The sequence below is a fragment of the Castor canadensis genome, chromosome 8 (genome assembly GCF_047511655.1).
Source record: "Castor canadensis chromosome 8, mCasCan1.hap1v2, whole genome shotgun sequence".
Classification (NCBI taxonomy): Eukaryota; Metazoa; Chordata; class Mammalia; order Rodentia; family Castoridae; genus Castor; species Castor canadensis.
The window spans coordinates 17181914-17205830 of NC_133393.1; the positions used below are offsets into that span (position 1 = coordinate 17181914).

Consider the following 23917-nt stretch of genomic DNA (forward strand, 5'->3'; position numbering starts at 1 on the left):
TCATTTAAGCTCCAAGGTGGTTCTTCCATTGGGCATCCAACCTAGGTTGCCAGTCATTACCTTGATGGCCCAAAGCCTCAGTTTCTTCCTCTAGAAACAGTCCCGCACCCCCTCCCCCAGCCCTCAATTAACCTTAAGAAAATACATAGCTCAAGCAAGATGTTGAGTCAACCTAGGATGGAGAATGAAACGGCCACTGAGGGCTTAGTCAAGGGAGTTTTCGTTTCTTCAGTTTGTTTGTCTTTGGTTCTTTAGTTTGTCTTTGGAATAAGATTTGACAGGTACACACTTTTTTCCCAAGAAACTTGTGATATGCTGAGGGCCCCAGGGAGGACTGTCAGATTGAGAGGGGCCCAGTCGATCAGCTGAGCAAACAAGCACTGCTCACTACATACTCCTCTCCCCAGTTTTTCAAACTGCTCTGAAGAATGAGAGACAATCTGAGGCCTCCCATCCTCCCTTTACCTGTGCCCAAGCTGCAAATGTTTGCCTGACAAGTCTCTGTGATAGTTTCTTCTGTCCTGCTGAGCACTCCTTCATTCCTCCTGGGACCTGCACCCCACCTTGGCTCTCTACCACATGGGGGGCCTTGTTAAAGACCAGTTGATGTAGAGTGCAGCTCCAAGACCAGTGGCAGGCAAGCTTTCTGTTGCACTGTGAACCTTGGGGCAGCTATGAGGGGAATTAGGATTTGAGTTTGGAGAAGCTGCCGTCTGTCCGCTCCTGGCCTCGGCCTCACCTGGGGAGTGCAGGATGTGGGACCAGAGGTGGCATTTCCTTCCCGTAGCAGCCTGCCACAGTTGCTTGGATGGGCAGAAAATTGGGTAGGGTACCTAGGAGCCTCTAGGGGACAGAAATCAGGTGAGGTGACTGGCTGAGGAATGGGGCAGGGACACTTTGGTGAACCTCTTTCCTCTGTCCCGGACTCCTGACTGTCAGGTGACCAGGGAACACCTGTGGAGACCCAGTGCCCCTGTCCCTGCCTACATATGGCCTGAGGAAGCCAGTTGATCAAATGAGAAGGGAAGAGGTGGCAGGTGTGAGAATGGAGGGGGACAATGTCTCCTGTTTCTCCCCCAGTCTCGTCCTCCAGGTACAGGCCATAAACCCCTAGCCTTTCTGGCCCCTGACCAGGGCCTGCCAGTTCCTCTGGTCTGGCCTCAGGGGCTGATGAGCTTTGTTCCTGGGTACATCAGCCTGCATACATGAACATTTGTACTGACAGCAGATACACTTGTCTTTCTTGTGTATTTCAAGTATGGTGGTATTTTGGGCTGATGGAGAAACTGAGCCCAAGAGGCTAAGAGGCTTGCTGCTAGCCATGTAGAGACCCCATCTAATTCAAGTCCAGCTTGGTCCCACGGGTTCCATGAGCACAATCTGTATTTGAGATGGCCTGTGGTTGTGACAGTGACCTTTCTGTGACTGGGATTTAAAAGTTCTCCTCAGAGAGGAGGGGCTTGTCAGGTGTGACATGAGGAAGGACCCTGCTGGTAGTAAATGTTTCAATACTTGTTGGCTTTTATACTCCTTTTCCTGCTCTCCTTCATGGAGAGTTTCCGGAGCGGACAGGCCTTTCTTCCTGTTGGAAGGACAATCTGCTCACTGAGGGCATCTCTCAGCCCCACTGCAACTTGCTCTGCTGTCTTGGGCCCTTTCCTTGGGGCTCTGTCTGCCTCCCCTACTTTATCCCTTCCCCATCCTGGAACTCATGGGGCTGTGGAGAGGCAGTAGGAGATGAGTGACCTGACACTGAGCACTACACCCTCCTTTGTTCAAATTCACTCACTTAAATACTTGTTTGAGCAGCTCCTCTGTGCCGAGCAGGGTCTTAGGCTCTGGTCATGTAACCAGGTGAGTTCCTGCTGACATTTCCTTTGTAGCTGCCTGGGACCATGTGTTCTAGACCTGGCTTCACTTGTAGGAAGAAACCTACCCTGCCTTCCTCCTGCCCCATTTGTACATAGTGCAGTGATTAAGAGTCACACTGCCCAAGTTCATGGACTATCTGCATGACCTTGGGAGAGTTCCTGTCTTTTCATCTTTAAAATAGGGATAATAATTGTGCCTGCTATATGGACATAATGATTCAAAGAGCTAAGGGTTTTGAAGTGCTCTGATCAGTGCCTATCCTAGTAAGTGCTCAAATATCAACTTAGTACCTATGCAATAAGAACGGGGGACTGAAAGTGGGAGACAGAAACAACAACAGTTTTTCTGCACTACCAATCACCATGGAATCTGAAGATTATCCCTATTTTACCATCCAGGCCAAAGGGACCACTTGAGAATTGAGGAAGTGATGGAAGAAGGGTTGATGCAGCCAGTGAGAGTACAGGCAACCCAGCTCACAGAGCAGGGTCAGTCCTGGGCTCCCACAGAAGCTGGAGTAGAGCCAGGTTGTTGAGACTGTGTCCTGCCATATAGGAAAGAGTTCTGTGATCTGGAAACCATGGCAGCTATGGGAGCTGCAGGCAGGACCAGGAGCAGTTCCACGGGTGCTGGATAGCTGGGATCCCCAGACAGGCTCACACCTTGGCTTTGGTTTCCCCCACTCCAACCCTTAAAGGGAACAGCCTACCATGCCTGTGTGTGAAGCTGGGCAGCATGTTCCAGAGCCCCTGATGTTGCCCACCTGTCAGAATGAATCTCCTCCAAGAGGGGGATGCTGCATGGGAAGCCTCCAGTCCCCTGGCAGATGAGGGTCTGTAGGGGAATTCAGGCTCTGTGCATAACAGTTGCTTGAAGGTCCATAAGGGCAGCTGGTGTCTGCAGCTCAGGGCAAGGTCATGGATGGGTATCACCTGGCCAGAGGGCTGGGTCAGAGTGGCTGGACTGGTTTTAGGGCACTGTTTTCTCAGCTGGTGGGAAGGGTGGAATTACGCACAGGCTTCTTCTGTGGCTATATGAGGAAAGGAGGTGGGATCATAGTGACTAGGACCCAAATAGACCTGGGTTCTAGTCCTAGCTTTGTTGCTTTTAGCACTGAGACTTCAGGCTACTTCCTTAGTCTATTGAAGCCTCAAATCATCATTTGGAAAGTGGAAAAAATGATAGTATCTTCCCAGCAGGATTCTGGCCTCATTAAATGAGCTGAAGGCGTATAAAATGCTAAACATAACAGTTGGCAGCTAGTAAGCCCTCAATAAATCAGAGCAACTTTATGATCAAGGTGACAGAGGCAGGCAACTAGATCCCAGCCCCAAATACGAGCCTGGTCTGGCTTAGGAGGGCTCAGTTCCCCTCTCCCATCACTCCCCAGGCTTAGAAGGAAAATGAAAATATTGTTTTGTATGAATTGGGGAGCCAAGCTAAAGAATCCTGAAAGTGAACAGGGGCCACCTCCTCCCGTGAAAGCTGTTTTCCTAACCCTGAGGACAGGACGCCTTGTCTAACAGTGTATTTGCGTGCCTCCTCCCAGTCCTCCCCTAACCCAGGGATGGCCTCAGCCCTGGGTCAGATCTTATGTTCTGGGAGACCGCTTAAGGCCTCCTCCTCATCCTGCAGAATCTCAGCCATGACCAGCCAGGCGTTACGGCCAGAGCCACAGTTCTATTTGGTGGGAACAGGGAGCTGGAACCTTGAGTTCACATTCAGACCTGAGCCCAGCTTTCCATGGCACAAGAGGCAGTAGCAAGGGAGACTGGGGGAGCCCCAGAGCAGGCAGAGCAGTGGAGGAAGGTAAGAGGGGGTTGCACAGACTAGAAGTCTGAGAGTCTGCAGCCCAGCCCTGTTGTGCCACACTCCTGCCCTCCACCCTGCAGGCATAGCTGCTGGCACTGCTGCCATAGCTTTTAGCACTGTGATCTCTAGCCACTGTGGGAATTTGTAGTGCTTGGCAGAACTGGGGGCTCCTCAGAATGTCTCCCCAAAGAGATAATGGAAATTGTATGAGCGTGTGGCTCCCTGATGACCCAAGGAGAGCTGAGGCTGTGAGCTGTGACTCGGCGGGCAGGAAGCCCAGCCTTTCCACTTCTCCATGTTCCCAATATTACTTAATGCCCTCTTTAGGGACCCAGCTTGTCAGCTGTAGCCCTTTCTACATGATTCCCAAGTCACATTACCTTTGAGCAAGTGTGTCTTAGCTATGTGGCATCATGGGAGTTGTCCTGTGAATTACAGGCATTTAGCATCTCTGGCCCCCCTGCCCAGGTAGTAATGCCAGAATGTCACCGCATCGTTAATTAAAATAAACCTGCAGGGAAACAGGGATGCTACCCATTCACCACTGTATCCCCGATGCCCGACACATACAGTGCTTGCCACAGCATTTCTCAACCCTCCCAGAAGCTGCCACTGCCCCCAATTGGGAACACCATTCTAGTCAGATTATATACATGGATGGTGTTTACCCCCCAGTCTATATACTTTCCACTGTCGGAAGTCAGTTGTCACAAAGGGTAGGGTCATTATCCACAAAAGCCACCCCATCTCTTCCTGGCCCTTGGCCCATTGGTTAACATAGCGTGTGAAGTCCGATACCCAGAATGGAACAGCGTGTCTCACGTGTGGCCCTACCCTGGAGAACAGTGGACCCACTATCTCCCACCCTGAGATTGCATTTACTTTTCCTTTGGCAGTCACCCTAGTGTTTGTTGACTCATGGTCAGCTAAAACAAAGGACTTTCCCCTTTGGTCTTTTCTAATCTGAAGTGTTAAGACTTGAACATTTAAGTGACACGCATTAATTTTTCCTGTCCAGGTGATAGTCTCAATACTGCCATTTTAGTGTGGTAGTCAGTCACCTTTCCATCCCACACACACCCTCTGCTCCTGGGATTGGTAAGCCATCCATATCCTCAGTGTGCCGTTGAAGAAAACATTGAAACGGTGTGATCATGACTAGTACTGCCTGGAGTTGTTTGGTTGCCTTTCAATGGACCCAGTTAATCCTGGTTCCGCACCATATTTCTCCATCTCGTCCACAGAGTATCTTGAAGCCCATCTGTAACTGCCTTGCTCACTCTACATTGACCCAGCTCCACAGGAGCTCAGCCTCTTTGGAAAATGAGATGCATGTTGCTGATCATGGCTTGTTCTCAGCGAATCTGGGCTAGTTTCTCCTGCCCATCGCTGCCTCTTCAGCATTTTCCAAACTTTTCATTCTCTCTATCCAGATGTTCCCAGCTATAACTGTACATACCTGTATGTCATTCCACCCCTAGGGTCTTGAGACAGGAGGATTGTGAGGATTTTGAGATCCTGTCTCAAAATGAAATAAACAGAATTTTCAATAGTTCAGGTTTCCTTTCCAAATTTCTAGAGTCCACCCTTCTCCTTTTGTGAAAATAGAGGCAGCTTGTTTTCTGACATCTTTCTCACAATTCCATGGGGATGAACCAGAGGTGGTGCCAGGGTCATCTTTGGTCTTAGAAGAGCACTGTTTTATGGTGGTGGTGTTTTTTTGTTTGTTTGTTTGCTTGTTGCATTGTTTAGACAAGGCCTCTCTAGGTAGCCCAAGCTGTTTTTTTTTTTTTTATGGAATGCTTCCCGAATTTGCGTATCATCCTTGTGTAGGGACCATGCTAATCTTCTTTGTATTGTTCCAATTTTAGTATATGTGCTGCCGAAGTGAGCACTTTTTTTTTGTGTGTGTGAAACTGGGATTTGAACTCAGGGCTTCACACTTGCAAAGCACTTTAGTGCTTGAGCCACACCTGGGATCCATGGTTTTATGTTCTTTTTATCTCCTTTATTTTAAGCTGCCTTAAGATTGACATTAGAGATAACAGGTGGAGTGAAAGGGAAGCTGGGTGGTTCTATTTTCTCTGCCATCTGTGTAACATCAACACACACAGGACACTGGTACTTCCTCATTGTCTTGCTTCAAACATGGGGAAGGTTTTCACAAATATCTCTGGACTGGGGGGTATAGGTCAGTGGTACAGCGCTCACCTAGACCATGCAAGGGCGTGGTTCAATCCCCAGCATTTGGGGGTTGGGGAATGACCTTTTGGGGATTGTCCTTAGTATTTGTTTTAGTTTTTCTGCAGGCCTGTTAGTATTAAATGTCCTCTGGTTATCTCCTCTTAGACAGTGAGCTCTCTGAGGGCAAGGGCTGCCCTGTCTGAAGTTCAGTGCAACTGCCCCCACTTTCCATGTCCCCTGTGCTCTGAAAATGCTGGGAGGAGGCAGGGCAGCAAGTAGTGTGTGGTTTGGTGGTGTGTCGGGCAAGTATGTCATCATGGAAAATTCTTTACAGAGTATGCAGATCCGTTTACACGAGCCTCTGCTGCTTCTGAAAACGGCACATTCCTTCAGAACCCTCCGCCCGTTCCTTTCTTCCCACCAAACCTCAGTCATGCCTCGGGTGACTTACCTCCCCCACTTTCCATTTCCATCCCTCACTCCTGTCTCTTTTTTTTTTTTTTTTTTTTTGTGGTACTGGTGTTTGAACTCAGGACCTCCACCTTTAGCCACTCCACCAGCCCTATTTTTGTGATGGATTGTTTTTGAGATAGGGTCTCGGGAACTATTTGCCCAGGCTGGCTTCCAGTCGCAATCCTCCTGATCCCTGCCTCCTGAGTAGCTAGGATTACAGGCGCCCGGTTCACTCCTGTCTCTTTCCCATTATTCTTGGCTTGGGTTTTATAGAAAGTTTATCTTGAATTCCTGGACTCTTGTCTGGATGGGTTGTTCTGGGACTGTCCTTGGTCAGTAGGACTGGAACTCCCAGATTTGGAGCCTCTTGTTACGGGACTCCTAGGTTCTAGGGTCTGGGCAGCCCCCTAGGCTGAATGGTGGGCGGAGCTGAAGGCTGGGGTGAGACAGGGTCTAGTCAGATAGAAACAGGCGTGCCATCTCTCAGGCTTCCTGGAGCAGGTAAGGCTACCTCTGGGCCTCCCACCTGCTGTCCATGCGTTGCTGGAAACTCTATGAGGGTTGGCAGCACAATTTTGAATCATCCTGAAATGTAACCACCACCCTCTGATCTGCCTATACAATTGCTCAGCTCCGGGCAGATAGAAAAAGGAATGCAGGGAAGGAAAGCCTGAAAGAGAGTCATCTGTGTGGGGGAAAGAACGGCCAGACTACCTGCATGTCTTCTGAGGACAGAGTAAGAGGGTGCTGAGCAGAGCAGTTACCCCACAGCGGCGGGAAGGCATAGGGGGCCCTCCCAGGCCATCTCTGAACAGACACCTGGCCTTTGCATGTGGACACTGTGGAGGGCTGGAGGAGGTATAGGGAACCCCCAAGTGTCTGCGTCATATCTGCCTTCCTTGAGAGGTAGAATAGCCTAGTGCAGAGGTTCTCCAGGTGTGGGCCCTGGACCAGCAGCATCAGGACCGGCTGGGAACTTGTTAGAACTGGCCCCTCCCCGACTTTCCCAATCAACCTGGGGGTGTGGCCCAGTGCTCTGTTTCACAGGCTCTGCACTGATTCTGGTCCATGCTTTAGGTTAAACTTTGAAGCCAAGTTGCCTGGCCTACCTTAAACAGCTGTGAAGCCTTGAGCAGATCCTCTGTGGAACACCCCAGTCACACAGTGAAGACACTTATTGCCGCCTGTGGTTGTGGGAGTTATGGGGGTGCTTTGAAGGAGCAGTCATACAATTCTGTCACTCAGAATGTGTCTTCAGTGTGGCCTCGGCCCTGACCTTCATTGTCGCTTTCTCTGTTTAGGTGGTATCTGATGCTGCAGGACAGGGTGTGGCCATCACAGGGAACCAGACCTTCAACAACTGGAACTGGCCTAATGCAATGATCTTTGCAGCCACCGTTATCACCACCATTGGTAAGTCTCTGGAGGCCTGGCAAGACACCCCCTTCCATGTCATCCTTCCTGGGACCTTTACAGCCATCAGCTCTGGTGACTGCCTTGTGAGAGTAAAGTCAGTCTTGTCCTTTGAATTTGTAAGGACTTAGTAAGTTCATGGTGACTGCCCATACTTGCAAGACTGAGATTCCGTCGGTCCTGTCCTGGGCATTTTGAGTCGAGACAATGACACAGTCTGATGGAGCCATGCAGGAGACTCACCATGACGTTGCACTGCACAAGCCCCAGTGCTCTATGGCTGCACAGCCAACCACTCCAGCAATTAGTAGCTTCAATCACAGTTTATTACTTTCCACTGTTCCATGGGTTGACTGGGTTCAGCCAGCAGTTCTTGGGCTCTCACACGTGTAGCACTCAAATGATAGCTACAACAGATGTCACCTAGAAGAGAAGCCCAGCTGACTTGGTGTTCAAGATGACTCCTCCCATTCCATGTGTGACAGTTGGTGCTGGCTGTTGGCTGGTTGGTCAGCCGGGGATGAAACCGCAGACTGCACATGTGTCTCAGGCATCTCACAGTATGGCAGCTGGACTCTATAAGGGAAAATCCCCAAAATAAGCATCAAGGGAGAAGCAGCAGACTTTTTAGACCTCAGTCTGAACATGTCACTTCCTCAGCCTTCTGTGGCCAATAAAGCCACTGAAGCCCAAATTTCAAGTGAGATTAGACTCCACCTTGATATGAGCAGTTGCCTAAGGAAGGAGGGAATTGAGAATAGACATCTTCAGAGGCTGGCTGTCACCCACAGTGCCTCTGAGGTGTCTACCTAGAAGAGGGCATCTTTTTCTAATTTGCGTGATGGTGCCATATGGACTAGTGGTAAGGCTTTGCCTTCAAGGAGGGAGCTCCCAGTGTGAGAGTGGAGACAAAGCCCTCACCGTGATCATTGCTGTACGGATGATGAGGGGCAGAGTGCATTGAAGGGAAATAGCACTACTTAGATATCAGTTGATCTTAGAGAGTGGACCTGTCTCTAGCTCTGTGTGTGTACTTGACCTCACTGTCTCCTTCCTCAGGATATGGCAATGTGGCTCCCAAGACCCCAGCTGGGCGCCTCTTCTGTGTCTTCTATGGTCTCTTTGGGGCACCACTCTGCCTGACATGGATCAGTGCCCTGGGCAAGTTCTTCGGGGGACGAGCCAAGAGGCTGGGCCAGTTCCTCACCAGGAGAGGTGTGAGCCTGGTATGTCCCCAATCCTAGGTCACAGTTGGGGGGACCATGCCAGGGGAGAGGAGGTCAGGAGCTGTGGTCTCAGTACTCCCTGCCCTCCTAGGTCAGGCTGGGAGCATCCCTCTCCATCCTTCCTGGGAAATAAGCTTCCCGGGCTTGTCATCCATTTGGCCTCTCCTAGCCATCTTCCCAGCCCTCTGGGTATCCCTGCTGAATCTCTGAAGTCTCTGCTGCTGTCTGATTTGTCCCCTGCCACCCCACCAGAGGAAGGCGCAGATCACATGCACGGCCATCTTCATCATATGGGGTGTCCTGGTCCACCTGGTGATCCCACCCTTTGTGTTCATGGTGACAGAGGAGTGGAACTACATTGAGGGCCTCTACTACTCCTTCATTACCATCTCCACCATCGGCTTTGGTGACTTTGTGGCTGGTGAGTTTTCCCCCTTTCTCCTGCTTCTGCCTCCCCACCTTCCCTTCCAGGTACTATCCAGCAGACCTTTTTTGGAGGCTGCTGGTAGGTGTTCCTTTCACTGTTTAGCCTCTGATATCCCTCCTGTCTCCCCTGACTACTGAGTTTGGGTTCACTTAGGGCATCCTGCCTTCAGGATTTAGGCCTATTTCCCAGAGAGGCAGCTCCCTCCTTCCCTCCCCTGCCCCACGTTGAGCCCCTGTCCCAGCAGCCTTCCACCAGCCATAAAGAGGAAGGAGCTGTCCTGAGACTTGGCTCAGAGGCGGGAGACTTTGCTCTTGACACAGGCAGCTCAGACACAAGGCAGGCCTTCTCCATGCTGCCCTGCCCCCTCAGCCTCCCACTCCTCCCACTCCTCCTCTACTTAATCCTGAGAGGCAATAAGCTTCTTTGTCTCCTTTGTCTGAAGGCCTGAAAGCTGGCCCCAGCCACTCATGCACTGTGCTTTGACCCACAGCCTCTTGGTTCTTAATCTTCTTGACACCCTGCTCGGCCCTGTTGACCCAGTGTCTATTCCTTCCATTGCCTGTGCCCTGCCCCATTGACCTCCATCCTTGCAGCAGGAACCTCTGCTCTCTACTCCAGCTGCTTAGCTGGAGGGCAAGGGACGGTCACTCCTCTGTCCCACTGTCTGCAGAATGCTGGGAGGAGCAGCTGAGTAAGTGGGAAGAACAGGAAAGAGTGGAACAGCACATGGGGCTTGCTGCTTAGAGGCAGGTTTAAAGGTGTAACCCTGCCATTGTCTAGCCTCTGGGGCCGGGGGAGGGTTGAAGAGAAGCTTTTGTATTAGGAAGCTCAGTCATGCCTTTAGCTGGTTTCTCAGCTCTGTAAGACCCCAGATCTTTGCCTCAGTCTTCTCACCTATGGTAGGGTAAAAATAATAATAAGCCCACCACACAGGATGTTGGAAGATGAAGTCTCTATTCCCGAGTGTTGAGAGTAGGGCTCAGTCCTCGATGTATGCCCTTGTTACTGTCATTGTCAGACTCTGCTTGTGACCCCTCAGACAGAGCACTTCCTAAACCACAACCCCTGCCTTGGGGGACCTCTAATCTGAGGTAGTGCCCTCTTCCAGTTCCCTCTCTAAGTTGCTTCCAGTCTAGGGACAGAGGGAGGCAGGATGTACATCAATATAGTTGTAAGTGTAAAGCTAGGAAAGGAATCTGAAATAATCATGGAATGTAGGCGAACCACCAGAGCTGGGCGGGGCGGGAGGGGGGTACGTAACCTGGGAAGACTCCCTGGAGCAGGCATCAGGAACCTCAGAGGTACAGAATACAGAGTGGGCAGAGCCATCCAGGCTGGTACTGGAGCCAATGTGAGGGAGACAGCGCACGCCTTGGAGGAGGATAGACAGTTTAGAGTATTCCCTGCCACAGTCAGTGCCTCCTGGGTCATCCCAACCTGCCCAGTGTCATTCCTAGTAAACCCCAGCATTGAGGCTGCAGCCGGTCATGGAGTTTCCAAAACCTGTTTGTAACTGAGCTATAACATACACACAACAGCTGGGAACAGTGACGAACTGATGAGCTGCATCTTGACTTGTGTGTTGCTTACTTTACAGGTCCCTCAGAATCCCCTTGAACTTTCCTTACCCAGGAACTAACCACTGTCCTGACTTTTTATAATTGAGGAAAGTGAGGAGGCTTAGGTGGGCTGGGAGGGAACCAAGGTCCTCCAGAAATATGATGGGGGTGTTGGTGGTCCAGGGTCTCAGCCCTACACACACACACACACACACACACACACTGTTTTCTCCATGCTCTGGCCTGATGCCTGCACAGATGGCACAGTTTTAGCTGTTACTATTTTCAGTTTCTGCTGACCCTCTGGGCTTCCTGTCTTCTTCAGGTGTGAACCCCAGTGCCAACTACCATGCCCTATACCGCTATTTTGTGGAGCTCTGGATCTACCTGGGTCTGGCCTGGCTGTCCCTCTTTGTCAACTGGAAGGTGAGCATGTTTGTGGAAGTTCACAAAGCCATTAAGAAGAGGCGACGGAGGCGGAAGGAGTCCTTTGAGAGCTCCCCCCACTCTCGGAAGGCCCTGCAGATAGCTGGGAACCCAACCGCCAAGGACACCAACATCTTGAGCTTCCTGTCCAAAAAGGAGGAGACCTACAATGACCTTATCAAGCAGATTGGGAAGAAGGCCATGAAGACGAGTGGGGGTGGGGAGAGGGGCCCAGGCCCAGGCCCAGGCCCTGGGCTGGGGACTCAAGGAAGTGGGCTCCCCACATCCGTGGCACCCCTGGTAGTCTACTCCAAGAACCGAGTGCCTAACTTAGAAGAGGTGTCACAGACACTAAGGAGCAAAGGCCATGTGTCCAGGCCCTCTGGCGAGGAGGCAGGGGCTAAGGCCCCTGAGTGTGGCTCCCCTACCTCTGAGGTGTTCGTTAACCAGCTGGACCGAATTAGTGAGGAGGGCGAGCTGTGGGAGGCCCTGGACTACCACCCACTCATCTTCCAGAATGCTAACATCACCTTTGCCAATGAAGAGACTGCTCTCTCGGATGAGGAGACCTCCAAGTCCTCTCTGGAGGACAACCTGGGTGGGGAGGAACAGCCCCAGGAGGGGCCCCCAGCCAAGGCACCTCTGAACACGGGCGAGTTCCCCTCGTCGGATGAGTCCACCTTCACCAGCACCGAGTCCGAGCTCTCTGTGCCTTACGAGCAGCTGATGAACGAGTACAATAAAGCAAACAGCCCCAGAGGCACGTGAGGCTGGGCCGGCTCCCCACCCCACCTCTGATGGCTTCTTCCTCTCACCCGGGGTGACCTGTGACAGCCAGGCCCCTGGGAGGAGGGGGGAACAGCCCTGGAACTGGGAGTGGGGGGCCAGAGGCCTGCCTTTCCTTCAGCGCAGGCCCAGGACAGGCCTCTGCTCTGCTTTGAGCAGCATCCTGGGGGTGGGGAGGCTCCTGTCCTGAACCTGACAGGTAAGCTGTGACTGGAGGCTCATGGGCTGGCAGCACTGACCCTGGGAGGCCTGCACCTTCATGGGTCTTCCCCCGTTGCTTGGTTGAATGTTACGCGGTTCTCTGAGGCTGGGGGCCTCAGCTATGGGAGTTTACCAGTATTAGCGAGCAGCTTCTGTGTGCCAGGCACTGAGCAGGTAGGGGTGGTGTGTAAGACCCAGGTTCAGCCTGTTGGAGCCCAAAAATGTTCTGGGAAGCCCAGCTGTGGTGAGGGGCAAGGGGGGCAGGGAGCTAGCAATTGCAGGACCCATCTCCCATCCACCTGATGGTCTGTGTGTCAAGCCTTTACTGAAAATCTCAGTAGGGCAGAGGCTGCTAGGAGAGGGGAGGGGAGGAAGTGGGTTTTGCTCATCCTTGTCCCAGAGCCATGTCCTGTTTCAGACTCCCTTTGTTTGGGCAAGCAATGGCAGATGCAAGGCTTTCTGTGCCCTGGGGGTGTGGGAGAAAGCTAGGACTCCTGGGCTAGTAGCCAGGTTGCTAAAGCAGGAGGTTCATCTCTGGCTACTTCTGCTTTGGTCCCTCTGGCCTCCTCAATGAAAGTCACACCCAAGCTCTGACCCGAGCACCCACACTTTCATCCTGCTATCTCCTTATTCCTTGTATTCATATCAAAGACCTCAGTGTCCCTCCCCTGTTACCTGTCACCTCCCACTGCTAAATTGCAGTTGGTTCACAGATGGGGACTGCCCAAAAATGTGAATGGATCTCCTCTCCAGCTATCGTATGGCGCGCGCGTGCGCGTGTGTGTGTGTGTGTGTGTGTGTGTGTGTGTGTGTGTGTAAGGAAGGCAAGTGTTGGGGCTGGGGAGAAAAGATCATGTGAAACTCTACCTGGATGTTTCTGGTGAGGGGTGGGTAGGACTCGCTGCTGTCTGCGTTCTTGGGTTTTCAATGAAGCTCACCCTCAGCCCAGCCCACTCTACCCTGAATGTTTTTGTTATTTTTTTTTAAATGAACTGCTGTTTTTGTATACCTAGCATCTGTTGTTGGCTTCAGAGCCATTGGTTAATGACCAGGGTTTCAAAAATTGGGATGTCCTCTGTGTACCCTACTTCCCCCAAACTCAACGAGGGCCTTTGTGGTGACCTCAGCCAAGGCATAATGTCAAGAACCAAGTCCTCATGCAGGTGGGGAGGGGCACCAGCACAGATGACTGGGTGCTGGGCAGGAGACACTGGTCCCACCTTCAGCCCCTCCCCCTTCCATACCCTCTGCCTCTCTTCTCTGGGGCACATGGGACCAGACCTTCCTCACATGTGAAGATAGCAAGGGGCTGTGTTCAGGCCCCCACTCATTCTCTAAAGCAGTTGCAGAGGCCAGCAGCCAGCCTGGGGGTGGGAAGAACAGCCTGAATCCTTCTGTGAAAGGTGTTATGAGCTCACCCTGTTGCTGGCTATCCTCGAATCACACTGTACATACTGGCAATGATAGCAAACGTAATTTATTTTAACATTTTTACAATAAAACATGGACAAGCCAGCTTGCTGTGTGCTGTGGTGGGGAGGGAGTTGGTTTGTGGTCTCTGGGGAGGGGGAGAATTTAGGGGACCCACAGTGCAGGGACATTGAGAAGTTTGGGGTGGTCCTAAAGGAGAGAGGAGTGAAGAGAGGATGCAGGCCTCTGGGAGGGGAGGTGGGAAGGCGGGGATGTTACAGGGACTATTCTAAAGGTCAGCCCTTGGTGTACACCTGTTAATATCTTCAGACTCTGCTTGTGACCAGAGCCTGGAGCAAGACCCAATAAAGCATTTGACCTTGGAGCAGTCTATCAAGTGGGGATTCCATCCCCAGTTGTAGACAGGAAATGGAGAGGTTGTCTGAGGCACAATGAAGTTTTATGAGATCTCAATGAAAATAGGGAGCCTGGATTCGAACCCAGGCAGCCCAGCTCCTGGAGTTGTACTCTCAGCCACTGAAACGGAATGAGAAAGATAGCTTGTGGTGTTGTGGCAGGTCTGGAAAGGATCCCTGTCTCCAGGTAGATGACCAGAGAACTTGAGAACAAATCTTCCAAGCTCAAGGGATGGGCACACGGCCAGGGTGTGGGTACTTGGGTAGCATGTGAGAGGGAAGATAGTAGAGTCAGTACTCAACAGGCACAGTCTTTCCTTGTCCTTAACCCTAAACAATACAGTGTAGCAACTATAACGAGGCATCGGTATTGTATTAGGTACTGTAAATAATCTAATGGTTATTACATTACTGACGTAATAATCATTACGTCTGTATCATTACAGATGATTTGAAATACGTAAGGAACTTCAGCATCCCCTCAATACTGAGGTGTAAGTGTACTTGAAAATCGTTCCCCACTCTGCCAACACATCTTCCACTTCTCCCTCTGCTTTCTCTGTGTGTCTCCGTCTTTCTCTGTGTCACACGTGCACTCACGCGCACACCACCACAACCACATACTCTGGGTCTCTGGTTTTACTTTTGTCCCTTTCAGCCTCAAGGCAACATAAAACACCAAGCACTACCTTTATTTAGCACTGCGCCATTTCACAAGCATTTTGCCAAACACAACTAGGAGTGCCCCCATGGCACAGGCCACTTGGCCCCATCTTCCATGGAGACAGGACTGGGGAGTGTGACTTTCTTAGGCCACAGTTGAACGAGGCACAGCTCTGCAGGTTCAAGTTGAGGGATGAGGAGCACAAACATGGCTAGGGCTGTGGTCTTAGGCACCTGTGGCCAAGCTCAATCTGGAACTTTGTGTGAAAGTGGGAGAGTCTGGTCAGCTTCTGCAGCTCCTTAGGGGCCCTAAGTTCCTGAGGGGTCATGAGCAGGACCATGGGGAGATGTGGCAATGCTGGTGAGCTGTGGGGTGGATGGGAGGCCCTGGAGACATTGTCACGGTCAATCCCTGTTGAAGTCACTGATTTATTGATAACCTGTGTCAAAGTCCTGGATGAATGTGACCTTCAGACTCACTGGGGCCCTTACATGGAGGTTCTGAAGCATCAGTCCTACTCCAGTAGGCCCAGCAGCCTCCCAACCCTGGCCCCACTCTGTAGCCTCTGAAAGCCTGCCCATCCTGAGGTTAAACCAGCACTCTACTCTCCACTGAACCCTGTGCTCGCAGCTGGTCAGCAAGGGTTTTAATGTCTCTTATCTTTGTGTCTCAATCTTCACAACAGACATTGTCATTACCCCCATTTTACAAATGAGAAAATTGAAGCAAATAGAGGATGTCCCCCAAGTTCAAACTGCTATAATGTAGCAGAAGACATTTTCCCTGACTTGCATTTCTGGTCTTCATCCTCCCTGCAATTCCTAATGTGATGGGGTGACACTCTCAGAGAACTAAAGTCTGATGGAGGTAGGAGCAGCTCCAACCCTCAAAATGCTGCCATCTATGGGGAGAGACTAGAAACAAACCACAAATGTTCTGTGTTCCATCTGGGCCTCTGGTTTCCTGTCTGATCCTGGAAGAGTCACCACACCAAAATGGAGGAAGAGAAGCTAATCTATTTGGGTCTTGCCTTGTACTGGAAAGTGCCTGCAAGAGTATCAGTAGGGATTGCATAGGAAGGTTTCTGGATCCTGGGGTGGAGTGGCAGGGAAGAAGCAGGCAGGTTGGGCTACTGTGCTCTGGGGAAGGGGTTGGGGGCGGGCTGTCTCCAGAAATGGCTGCCTCTCTGGAGAGCAATGAGGTTTGGTCTTAGCTCTGCCCATCAGCTCATCAGCTCTCCATTCTTTTGGTTTTTCGTTTTTTGAGACAGAGTCTCACTATATACCCCAGGCTGGCCTCAAACACAATCCTCTTGCTTCAGCCTCCCAAGTGCTAGGATTGCAGGTGCATACCACCACACATGGGTAGCAACTTCGTGTTCGTGAAATAATAGGTGCCTAGTTTCCAAATTCATACACGACTGGCCCAGGAACCAAATGCCAGTTTGTGAATCACTAAGAGGTTTGTATATAGAATGCAGTGAGCCTCTTCCTGAAATCTCTGCCCCTTTTATCCATCACGGGGTCCAGGCCATAGCCCCTTACCTGGATCCCTACAACAGCACAGACCCGGTACCTGGGAGGGCTTCCCAGGTATCTGTTGAGTGAATGGCTGAGTCCCCATGGTTGGTCTCCCTGCTGCTACTACCAACCCCTCCCAGCTGGTCACGGCAGCCACCTGCAGGGTTTATCCTTAACCCAGATCTGACCTTTCTCTCTTGCTGTTAACTCCATAAGGGGCTCCTCGCCACACTCTTTTGCCCACCTTTCTGGGCTCCAGCCACTTTGCCCATATTGTTTCCTGAGCCCCGATGCCTTCCTCTCTCCTGGGTGGTCCTAAGACATGGTGGATTGACTGTGGACATCAGCTTTTCTGGCAAGCCTTCCACATTTCACCTGTCAGCCTCCAGGACTCAGGACCAGTGTTTGCTCTGCTGCCCCTCAGGAAGCTTCCTTCAGCTGAGCTGTTGTGATCTGACCCAGTTTCCTGCTTTTCATGCCTCCTCCCCTCGTGGGAAGCCACTAGAGGTAGCAGAGAGCATCCTGTTCACCTTAGCATTCCCACTCCAGGGTCTGGCACAGAGACAGCTCCAATATCCCATGTTTGCAGAGTGAATGACCCAGAGTCGCAGCCCTTCCCAGTGGCAACTCCCTTGGTTCCTGAGCTGGCCGAATCTGGGAGCAAAGCTTGTTCCACGAGGGCGAGTTCCAGCGAAGTGGGGTGGATGATCTTGAGGAATCTTGTCACAGGCTGAGGTGGCCCAGTGAGTCATCTGTACCAAGTCACCTGAGTCTGGAGGGAAGGACTGGGACACAGTACACCTTATTTCTCTGCCACTCAGGAGTACTGTTGTCTGTATACCCTTTTGCATTATTCACATCTTGCCTTCACCTCTCACAAGTGGTGGGGTGTGGGGGTGCTAAGCCCCCTCTGGTCCCTGAAGCCCCCAAATGCTGTGGTTCCTGGGGATAGATACTTCTGCTCACACTAACCTGCACACCTTGCCTGGCCTCCCAGTTTACGAAGCCCTTTCACACCCATTCTTGTGTGGGATTACTCAACAGGCCCAGGGGCCAGCTGCAGTGTAGTACAGCCCAGCTTCAGGGTCTTTCTCAAGACACTGGAAACCCAGTGTCTAGGTTTGGCTTCCCCAAAGAACAAGGCCTAAGGCTAGGTCCGGGAGATGAGCAGAGGTAGCAGGAAGGGAGGTAGATAGAGATGGAGAAAGAAAAGGCAACAGTGGTACCCTTCTGAGTGAAGTTCACTGCTGGCAACCAGGTCTCTGTCCTGCTGGAGCCACTCCTGTAGAAGACCTCTCAGAGTCATCTTTCTGAAGACAGGAACTTCTTCATTATCTATCTGTTCCCACCTCGGTGGTTCAGAATGGCCCCGGAAATTGATCTCTATCTTCTTCCTACACATGCTAGACGTGGCGAACCATACCATCCAAAGATGTCCACAAGATCTCCCATTCCACAGACTTGTCTGCAAAGTGAACTGTCTGCTCTCCCACTGAAATGAGGCCCTTGAACGTGGGCTGGCCCTGGGCTGTTAAGATCAATGGAACAGAGTGGAAGTGACTTGCCATTTGTGAACTCAGGTGTGTAGAAAGCCTGCCAGCATTCATTTCTGTGCTCTGGGGGAAACCCAGTAACCTTGAGACCCATGCTATGATTTCGGAAACCCAACTAGCTTTGTAGGCTAGCCTTTGCCCAACTAGCTATGTCCAAGGTCATACAGCTAGAGGCAGAGCTTGAGTTCTGACCTGAGAATCTAGAGCTTGTGCTATTCACTGTTACACAAACCCACCAGGGCAAAACTTAAGTGCTCAAGGACAAGGACGCCCAGAGACGGTGCCCTGTCTGCAACTCCTAGCCCTCCCTGACAGTCTGCAAAAGCAAGAGTGGGCCCATGATTACAGATAGCCTAGCCCAATGGTATCTACCCAAGAATAGGCAGGGGATTCCTGGGCTCTACCTGGGGAAGATTCTGATTCAGAAGGCCTGGGGAAAAGCCCAGAAATACCCGAATTCTGGGGATACCTGGCTGGAGCGCTCAGAGGTCAGCTCTGCTCTGTGTTTCCAGCAACTCCTGCCAATCCATCCTGCCTGTGTTTTCATTCTGCATTGAAATCTGTGTTTACCTCAAGTTATGTAAAACTTCCTCCTCATTTTTTGATTCCTTCACCTGCAGCTCTGGCCAGCTGAGCTGCTGTATCTGGCTGTTGACATCACACACTATGTGATTCAGGTGACCTGTGTTTATTGAGTCTCTTATAGGTGGCCTAGAGCACCTGACATTGGTGACTGAGGAGGAAGGAAAAGGAGGAGCAATTATCTACGAGGCAGTCAGGTCCTCCTCTGTCTGTCTTTCTGTCCACTCAGATATCCCTCCCACCCCTGCCCAAGAGAACAGTCCATTCCAAGGGAAAGGTACCTGACCCAGTGTCCTGGCATTTACGTTAGCTCATGGGAGCGATGGCTAATTCCAGAAATTTTGGAAGCTGGTCGTTAAACCACCGTCACTCAAAAATTAAATTATAAGCTGGGCACTAGTGGCTGATACCCTAATCCCACCAAAAACTAGCTACATAAATATACAATTAAATCCCATTAAGAACAAATGTCATAAATACTCAAAATTCACCACTTCATAATTATTTTCCTACTATCCATGTTTGGGTCTATGGTACATGGTGAAGCTCCTCTGTGATGGTAGCTTCCATGTTTCTTTTCCCATCTCATGTTTCTGACATCACATTGGTAAGTGTAAAATTGGCCCCAGCGTGAGTATCTCCACCATGGAAATGGCAAATGTTACAACTTTGGGCTCTTTCCTTCCCAGAGGCCAGCTGTTGAACATTCACCCAGCATGTCAGTGTAGGGACCGCTCTCTGGACTGGTCATGCTTGCTGGGTGGGTGGCCAACTGGGGCTTTGACCACTCTAGAAAGGAAAAAAATCAGTCTCTGGGTTTCAGGGAGGCCTCATTTGTGAAGCGTCACTTGCCCTCCCTCGGACCTCTCAGGCCATTGCTGACTCCGGGTGGGAGTTCTGAGCCTGTGGGGACTGACTGTAGAGGGGATCACGCACAGGTTACACACATACTTGCCACAGGTATGTACACAGAAGCTCTTGGTTCATGGCCTACACTGGAGACAGAAAGGGCAACACATTTCCGCCTTCAGCTGGAGCTCTGGGGCTGCCCAAAACTTCATATGGGCGCTTCCTTGAACTCTGTCCAATTTTATAGTTAAAGGGAGCCCCTCTTGAGAGACCCAGTCCTAGCGACTGGAAGAGTATGTTAGACTCTGACTGTGGTCTTGCAAGGATCTAACTGCTGAACAAAACAGTTGACACACAAGCTATTGTGCCAGATGCAAGTCAGCACAGGAGGGAATCTAGGGCCCTCCAGAAATCCCCAACCTCAAATGCTGAGGGCAGGGTGAGTCCACACAGGTTGTCCATGGCCCAGTCACAAGTGGCTGCTGCCAAGGGCCCTCCCAGACTCCCAGATGCCTAGCATCTTCCCAGCCTCTGTCCTATGTGAGACAGTCACTGTAAAGTCCCACCAGCCAGGGCAGGTGTTGTCCTACAGGTCACTTGTCTGCTCCAGACCTAGGAGCCTCCAGTGGTGCTCTGCCCCTAGCAATCACAGTCACAGTGGCACAGTGCCTAACGCTGGGACACAATGCTGAGAGCTGTCCTGAGAGGATTTCCTTGTCACGGGAACATCATCCATGTACCTAGATGGTTAGAGCAATCATGTGACATGGCTCTGTGCTGGGTGCTTTACAAGGGGACCTGGGTAAAGGTCTCATTTTCTTTATTCGCTTCTACTCTCTTCCTCTGAATGTGGAGTGTGTGTGTGCGTGGGCATGCCAGTGTCAGTGGTAGGAGATAGAGGAGGAAGGAGTGGTTGGAGTCCAGAATCTTTAATGACCCACACAGAACTGTGAAGCAGATGCCTTAGTAGGGGTTCTCCAAGAAGCTGATGTCAGAGCTGGGTTAAGCCAGATGAGATTGCACTATGGGGAACCCTGTGAGAGAGGCGAGTCATGTTGCTGACTGACCATGGAACAAGTTCAACAAGTTTTTTTTTTCCCCTCAGGGCCAGTGCAAACATCCTAAACCACTGAGCAGGAAAGCTAGGCAAGGATTTCAAGGAATCCTTAAGCCAAAGGAAGCTCAGACAAGTCCCGTGTCCCTAGAAATGGCCCCTCCTTGCTCTCTCTGCTGCATTTAGTCTCTGCTTGGGAGCAGCCTGTGTCCTGGGCACAAAAGTGGGGATGGGTTTCAGAGGCAGGAGCTGGGCCTTTGGCCAGTGATGCTTCTGCAGTTGGAGATCTGCAAGTGCACTTACAAGGCCACCATGCAGAGTTACAGGGGAGAAGAAGTCTGGTCACATAGAAGTCAGACAGGAAGAGAGGACCCTGGGGGAGAGATACGAAGAAAGGCAGGGGGCATGTGTGTGGTGGCAACAGGAAATCAGATATCAACAAGACAAAGAAGAAAATGGAGACCCAGGGAGGACATCTCTATAGCCTTCAGTCCAGGGCTCCTTGGAACAGTGGGCTTCCTTGAGATTCCCTGCTGTGTTTTGACTACAGACTCTTCTTTCCTTGAGCTATCAAAAAGGCCTCTAGTCCTCACCACAGGAAAGAACCCTCCCTGTGTCACCCCCAATTCTCAACCCCAAAGACCCCACCTGTCATCCTGGAAGAAGCACCCATGGCATTAGTTAATGAGAAGGCTTTTCTTTTTTTTTTTTTTTTTAATTTTTCTTTTATTATTCATATGTGCATACAAGGCTTGGGTCATTTCTCCCCCCTGCCCCCACCCCCTCCCTTACCACCCACTCCACCCCCTCCCTCTCCCCCCCCTCAATACCCAGCAGAAACTATTTTGCCCTTATTTCTAATTTTGTTGTAGAGAGAGTATAAGCAATAATAGGAAGGAACAAGGGTTTTTGCTGGTTGAGATAAGGATAGCTATACAGGGCATTGACTCACATTGATTTCCTGTGCGTGGGTGTTACCTTCTAGGTTAATTCTTTTTGATCTCACCTTTTTCTCTAGTACCTGTTCCCCTTTTCCTATTGGCCTCAGTTGCTTTAAGGTATCTGCTTCAGTTTCTCTGCGTTAAGGGCAACAAATGCTAGCTAATTTTTTAGGTGTCTTACCTATCCTCACCCCTCCCTTGTGTGCTCTCGCTTTTATCATGTGCTCAAAGTCCAATCCCATTGTTGTGTTTGCCCTTGATCTAATGTCCACATATGAGGGAGAACATATGATTTTTGGTTTTTTGAGCCAGGCTAACCTCACTCAGAATGATGTTCTCCAATTCCATCCATTTACCAGCGAATGATAACATTTCGTTCTTCTTCATGGCTGCATAAAATTCCATTGTGTATAGATACCACATTTTCTTAATCCATTCGTCAGTGGTGGGGCATCTTGGCTGTTTCCATAACTTGGCTATTGTGAATAGTGCCGCAATAAACATGGATGTGCAGGTGCCTCTGGAGTAACAGTCTTTTGGGTATATCCCCAAGAGTGGTATTCCTGGATCAAATGGTAGATCTATGTCCAGCTTTTTAAGTAGCCTCCAAATTTTTTTCCAGAGTGGTTGTACTAGTCTACATTCCCACCAACAGTGTAAGAGGGTTCCTTTTTCTCCGCATCCTCGCCAACACCTGTTGTTGGTGGTGTTGCTGATGATGGCTATTCTAACAGGGGTGAGTTGGAATCTTAGCGTGGTTTTAATTTGCATTTCCTTTATTGCTAGAGATGGTGAGCATTTTTTCATGTGTTTTCTGGCCATTTGAATTTCTTCTTTTGAGAAAGTTCTGTTTAGTTCACATGCCCATTTCTTTATTGGTTCATTAGTTTTGGGAGAATTTAGTTTTTTAAGTTCCCTGTATATTCTGGTTATCAGTCAGAAGGCTTTTCTTAAGCCCTCCTCCACAGGTGGCCTGGCCCTACACTGACTTTCTCTTGGTAGTCTCTGGTCCTGCCTCATTTTCTTCTCTCACTTTGCAGGTAACTGCACAGTTGTGGCTGCTGACTTGTTCTTCAAAGGTTTCATCAGTGTCTGTCCCATCTTCCCAATGAAAGAGAAGAGGGACTATATCTTGGACTTTTCAACTTCCAGGCAAGGCCCTTTCCAGTTTCATGACCTTGGGCAAGTCATTAAACATGTCTTATAGTCATTAAACTATAATTGACCTCTAAGGCCAGTGTGAGGGCAGTGGGTCCACCATCGTCATTCCTATGACTAGGAGAAGCTTAACAATGACCCAGCGAAGTTCCAAGTGAGAACTGTGGTGGAATAGCTGTCATTTTTCAAGTTAGACCCAGTCAAATTGGTGCCCTCCCTGTCCTTCTCCCAGGGAAGCTGTAGGAAACCATATACCAGGCTTTACCTAGGATTAGACCTAAAATGAATATTCCTTTCATTCTCTAGCATTTCCCAATTCTTTGTCTCCCAACAAGTCAGTGAAGGAGAAATACCTACTCCTGCTTTGAAGATGAAAATTTGGTGGTTCCTTCATTTGCTGATGTCATAGGGCTATTGACCAGAGGGATCTGGTGCTGGGTTTCAGACTCCCAAGATGACCTCCCACTGAAGGGGAGCCCTCCAGCTTCCAGCTCCACAGTGACAGGAGATACCCGAAGAGTCACAGGCTGCAGCTTTGCCATCTCTCTGAGAATCCCCCCTGAATGGCAGTGTCCCTCTTTCTGGGGTCTCTCTGCCACTGGTTCTGAGCAAACTCTTTGTCTGGTCCAATCAGAGATCCTAGGACCCCAATGCCTACCTCTCAATTCTGAATAGGATATTACAACTAAAGGGAACTCACTCCTTCAAGGAGTACCTGTCACAAGCCAGATCCCTTTTTAGTCATTGAATATTAACTATAATGACTAGATTTTCATCTAATAGGTCTCGACCCTGGTTGCATATTACAGTCTCTTGGGGGCTTCTTCAGCTGTGTCATCAAGACCCAACTCAAATCAATGAAGTCAGAATCTTTGGTGGGAAGGGGATAGTAAGTCAGATTATCAGAATTTTATTTTAAACTCCTTAAGTGGACCCGGCACAGTAATCCCAGTTACTCGGGAGGCAGCGACTGGAAGGATCGTGGTATGAGACCAGCCCAGGCAAAAAGTTAGAGTGAACTCCATCTCAACCAATAAAGCTGGGTATGGTAGGGTGAGCCACTGCACAGAAGGCATAAATAGGAGAATCACCATCCAGGTAGGCCTAGGGAAAAATGCGAAACCCTACTGGAAAAATAAAGCAAAAGGGATTGGTGGGAGTGACTCAAGTGGTAAAGCACCTGCCTAGCAAGTGTGAGGCTTTGAGTTCAAATTCCATACTACAAAAAAATCAAAACAAAAGAAAACTCCTTAGATGATTCTAGTGTTCTTCCAGGGTTGAGAACCTCTGATCTAGCTGATCAGAAGCCCCTCTCATGTTACATAGGAGGAAACTGAGGCCCATAACAGGGGCATTGCCTTACCCAAAGTCACAATCCTGATCCTGGTTCTTCTGACTTTAAACTCTCAGT

At 50.3% G+C, this 23917-nt stretch overlaps 1 protein-coding gene and 1 non-coding gene across 2 annotated transcripts in view; one reads left to right on the forward strand and one right to left on the reverse strand.

Annotated features, from left to right (window-relative positions):
• Positions 1–13874, forward strand: part of Kcnk5 (potassium two pore domain channel subfamily K member 5) — a 38592-nt gene extending 24718 nt beyond the window's left edge. The window contains exons 2-5 of the mRNA XM_020186327.2: positions 7623–7734; positions 8794–8960; positions 9213–9381; positions 11272–13874. Of these exons, the coding sequence (XP_020041916.2) occupies positions 7623–7734; positions 8794–8960; positions 9213–9381; positions 11272–12140 (1317 nt within the window). The 3' untranslated portion in view covers positions 12141–13874. The remainder of the gene's footprint in view (positions 1–7622; positions 7735–8793; positions 8961–9212; positions 9382–11271) is intronic.
• On the reverse strand, positions 5473–5579 carry LOC141426033 (U6 spliceosomal RNA). The gene has a single exon (XR_012451146.1). It is a non-coding gene; the product is annotated as a U6 spliceosomal RNA (small nuclear RNA).
• Positions 13875–23917: the final 10043 nt, after the last annotated feature.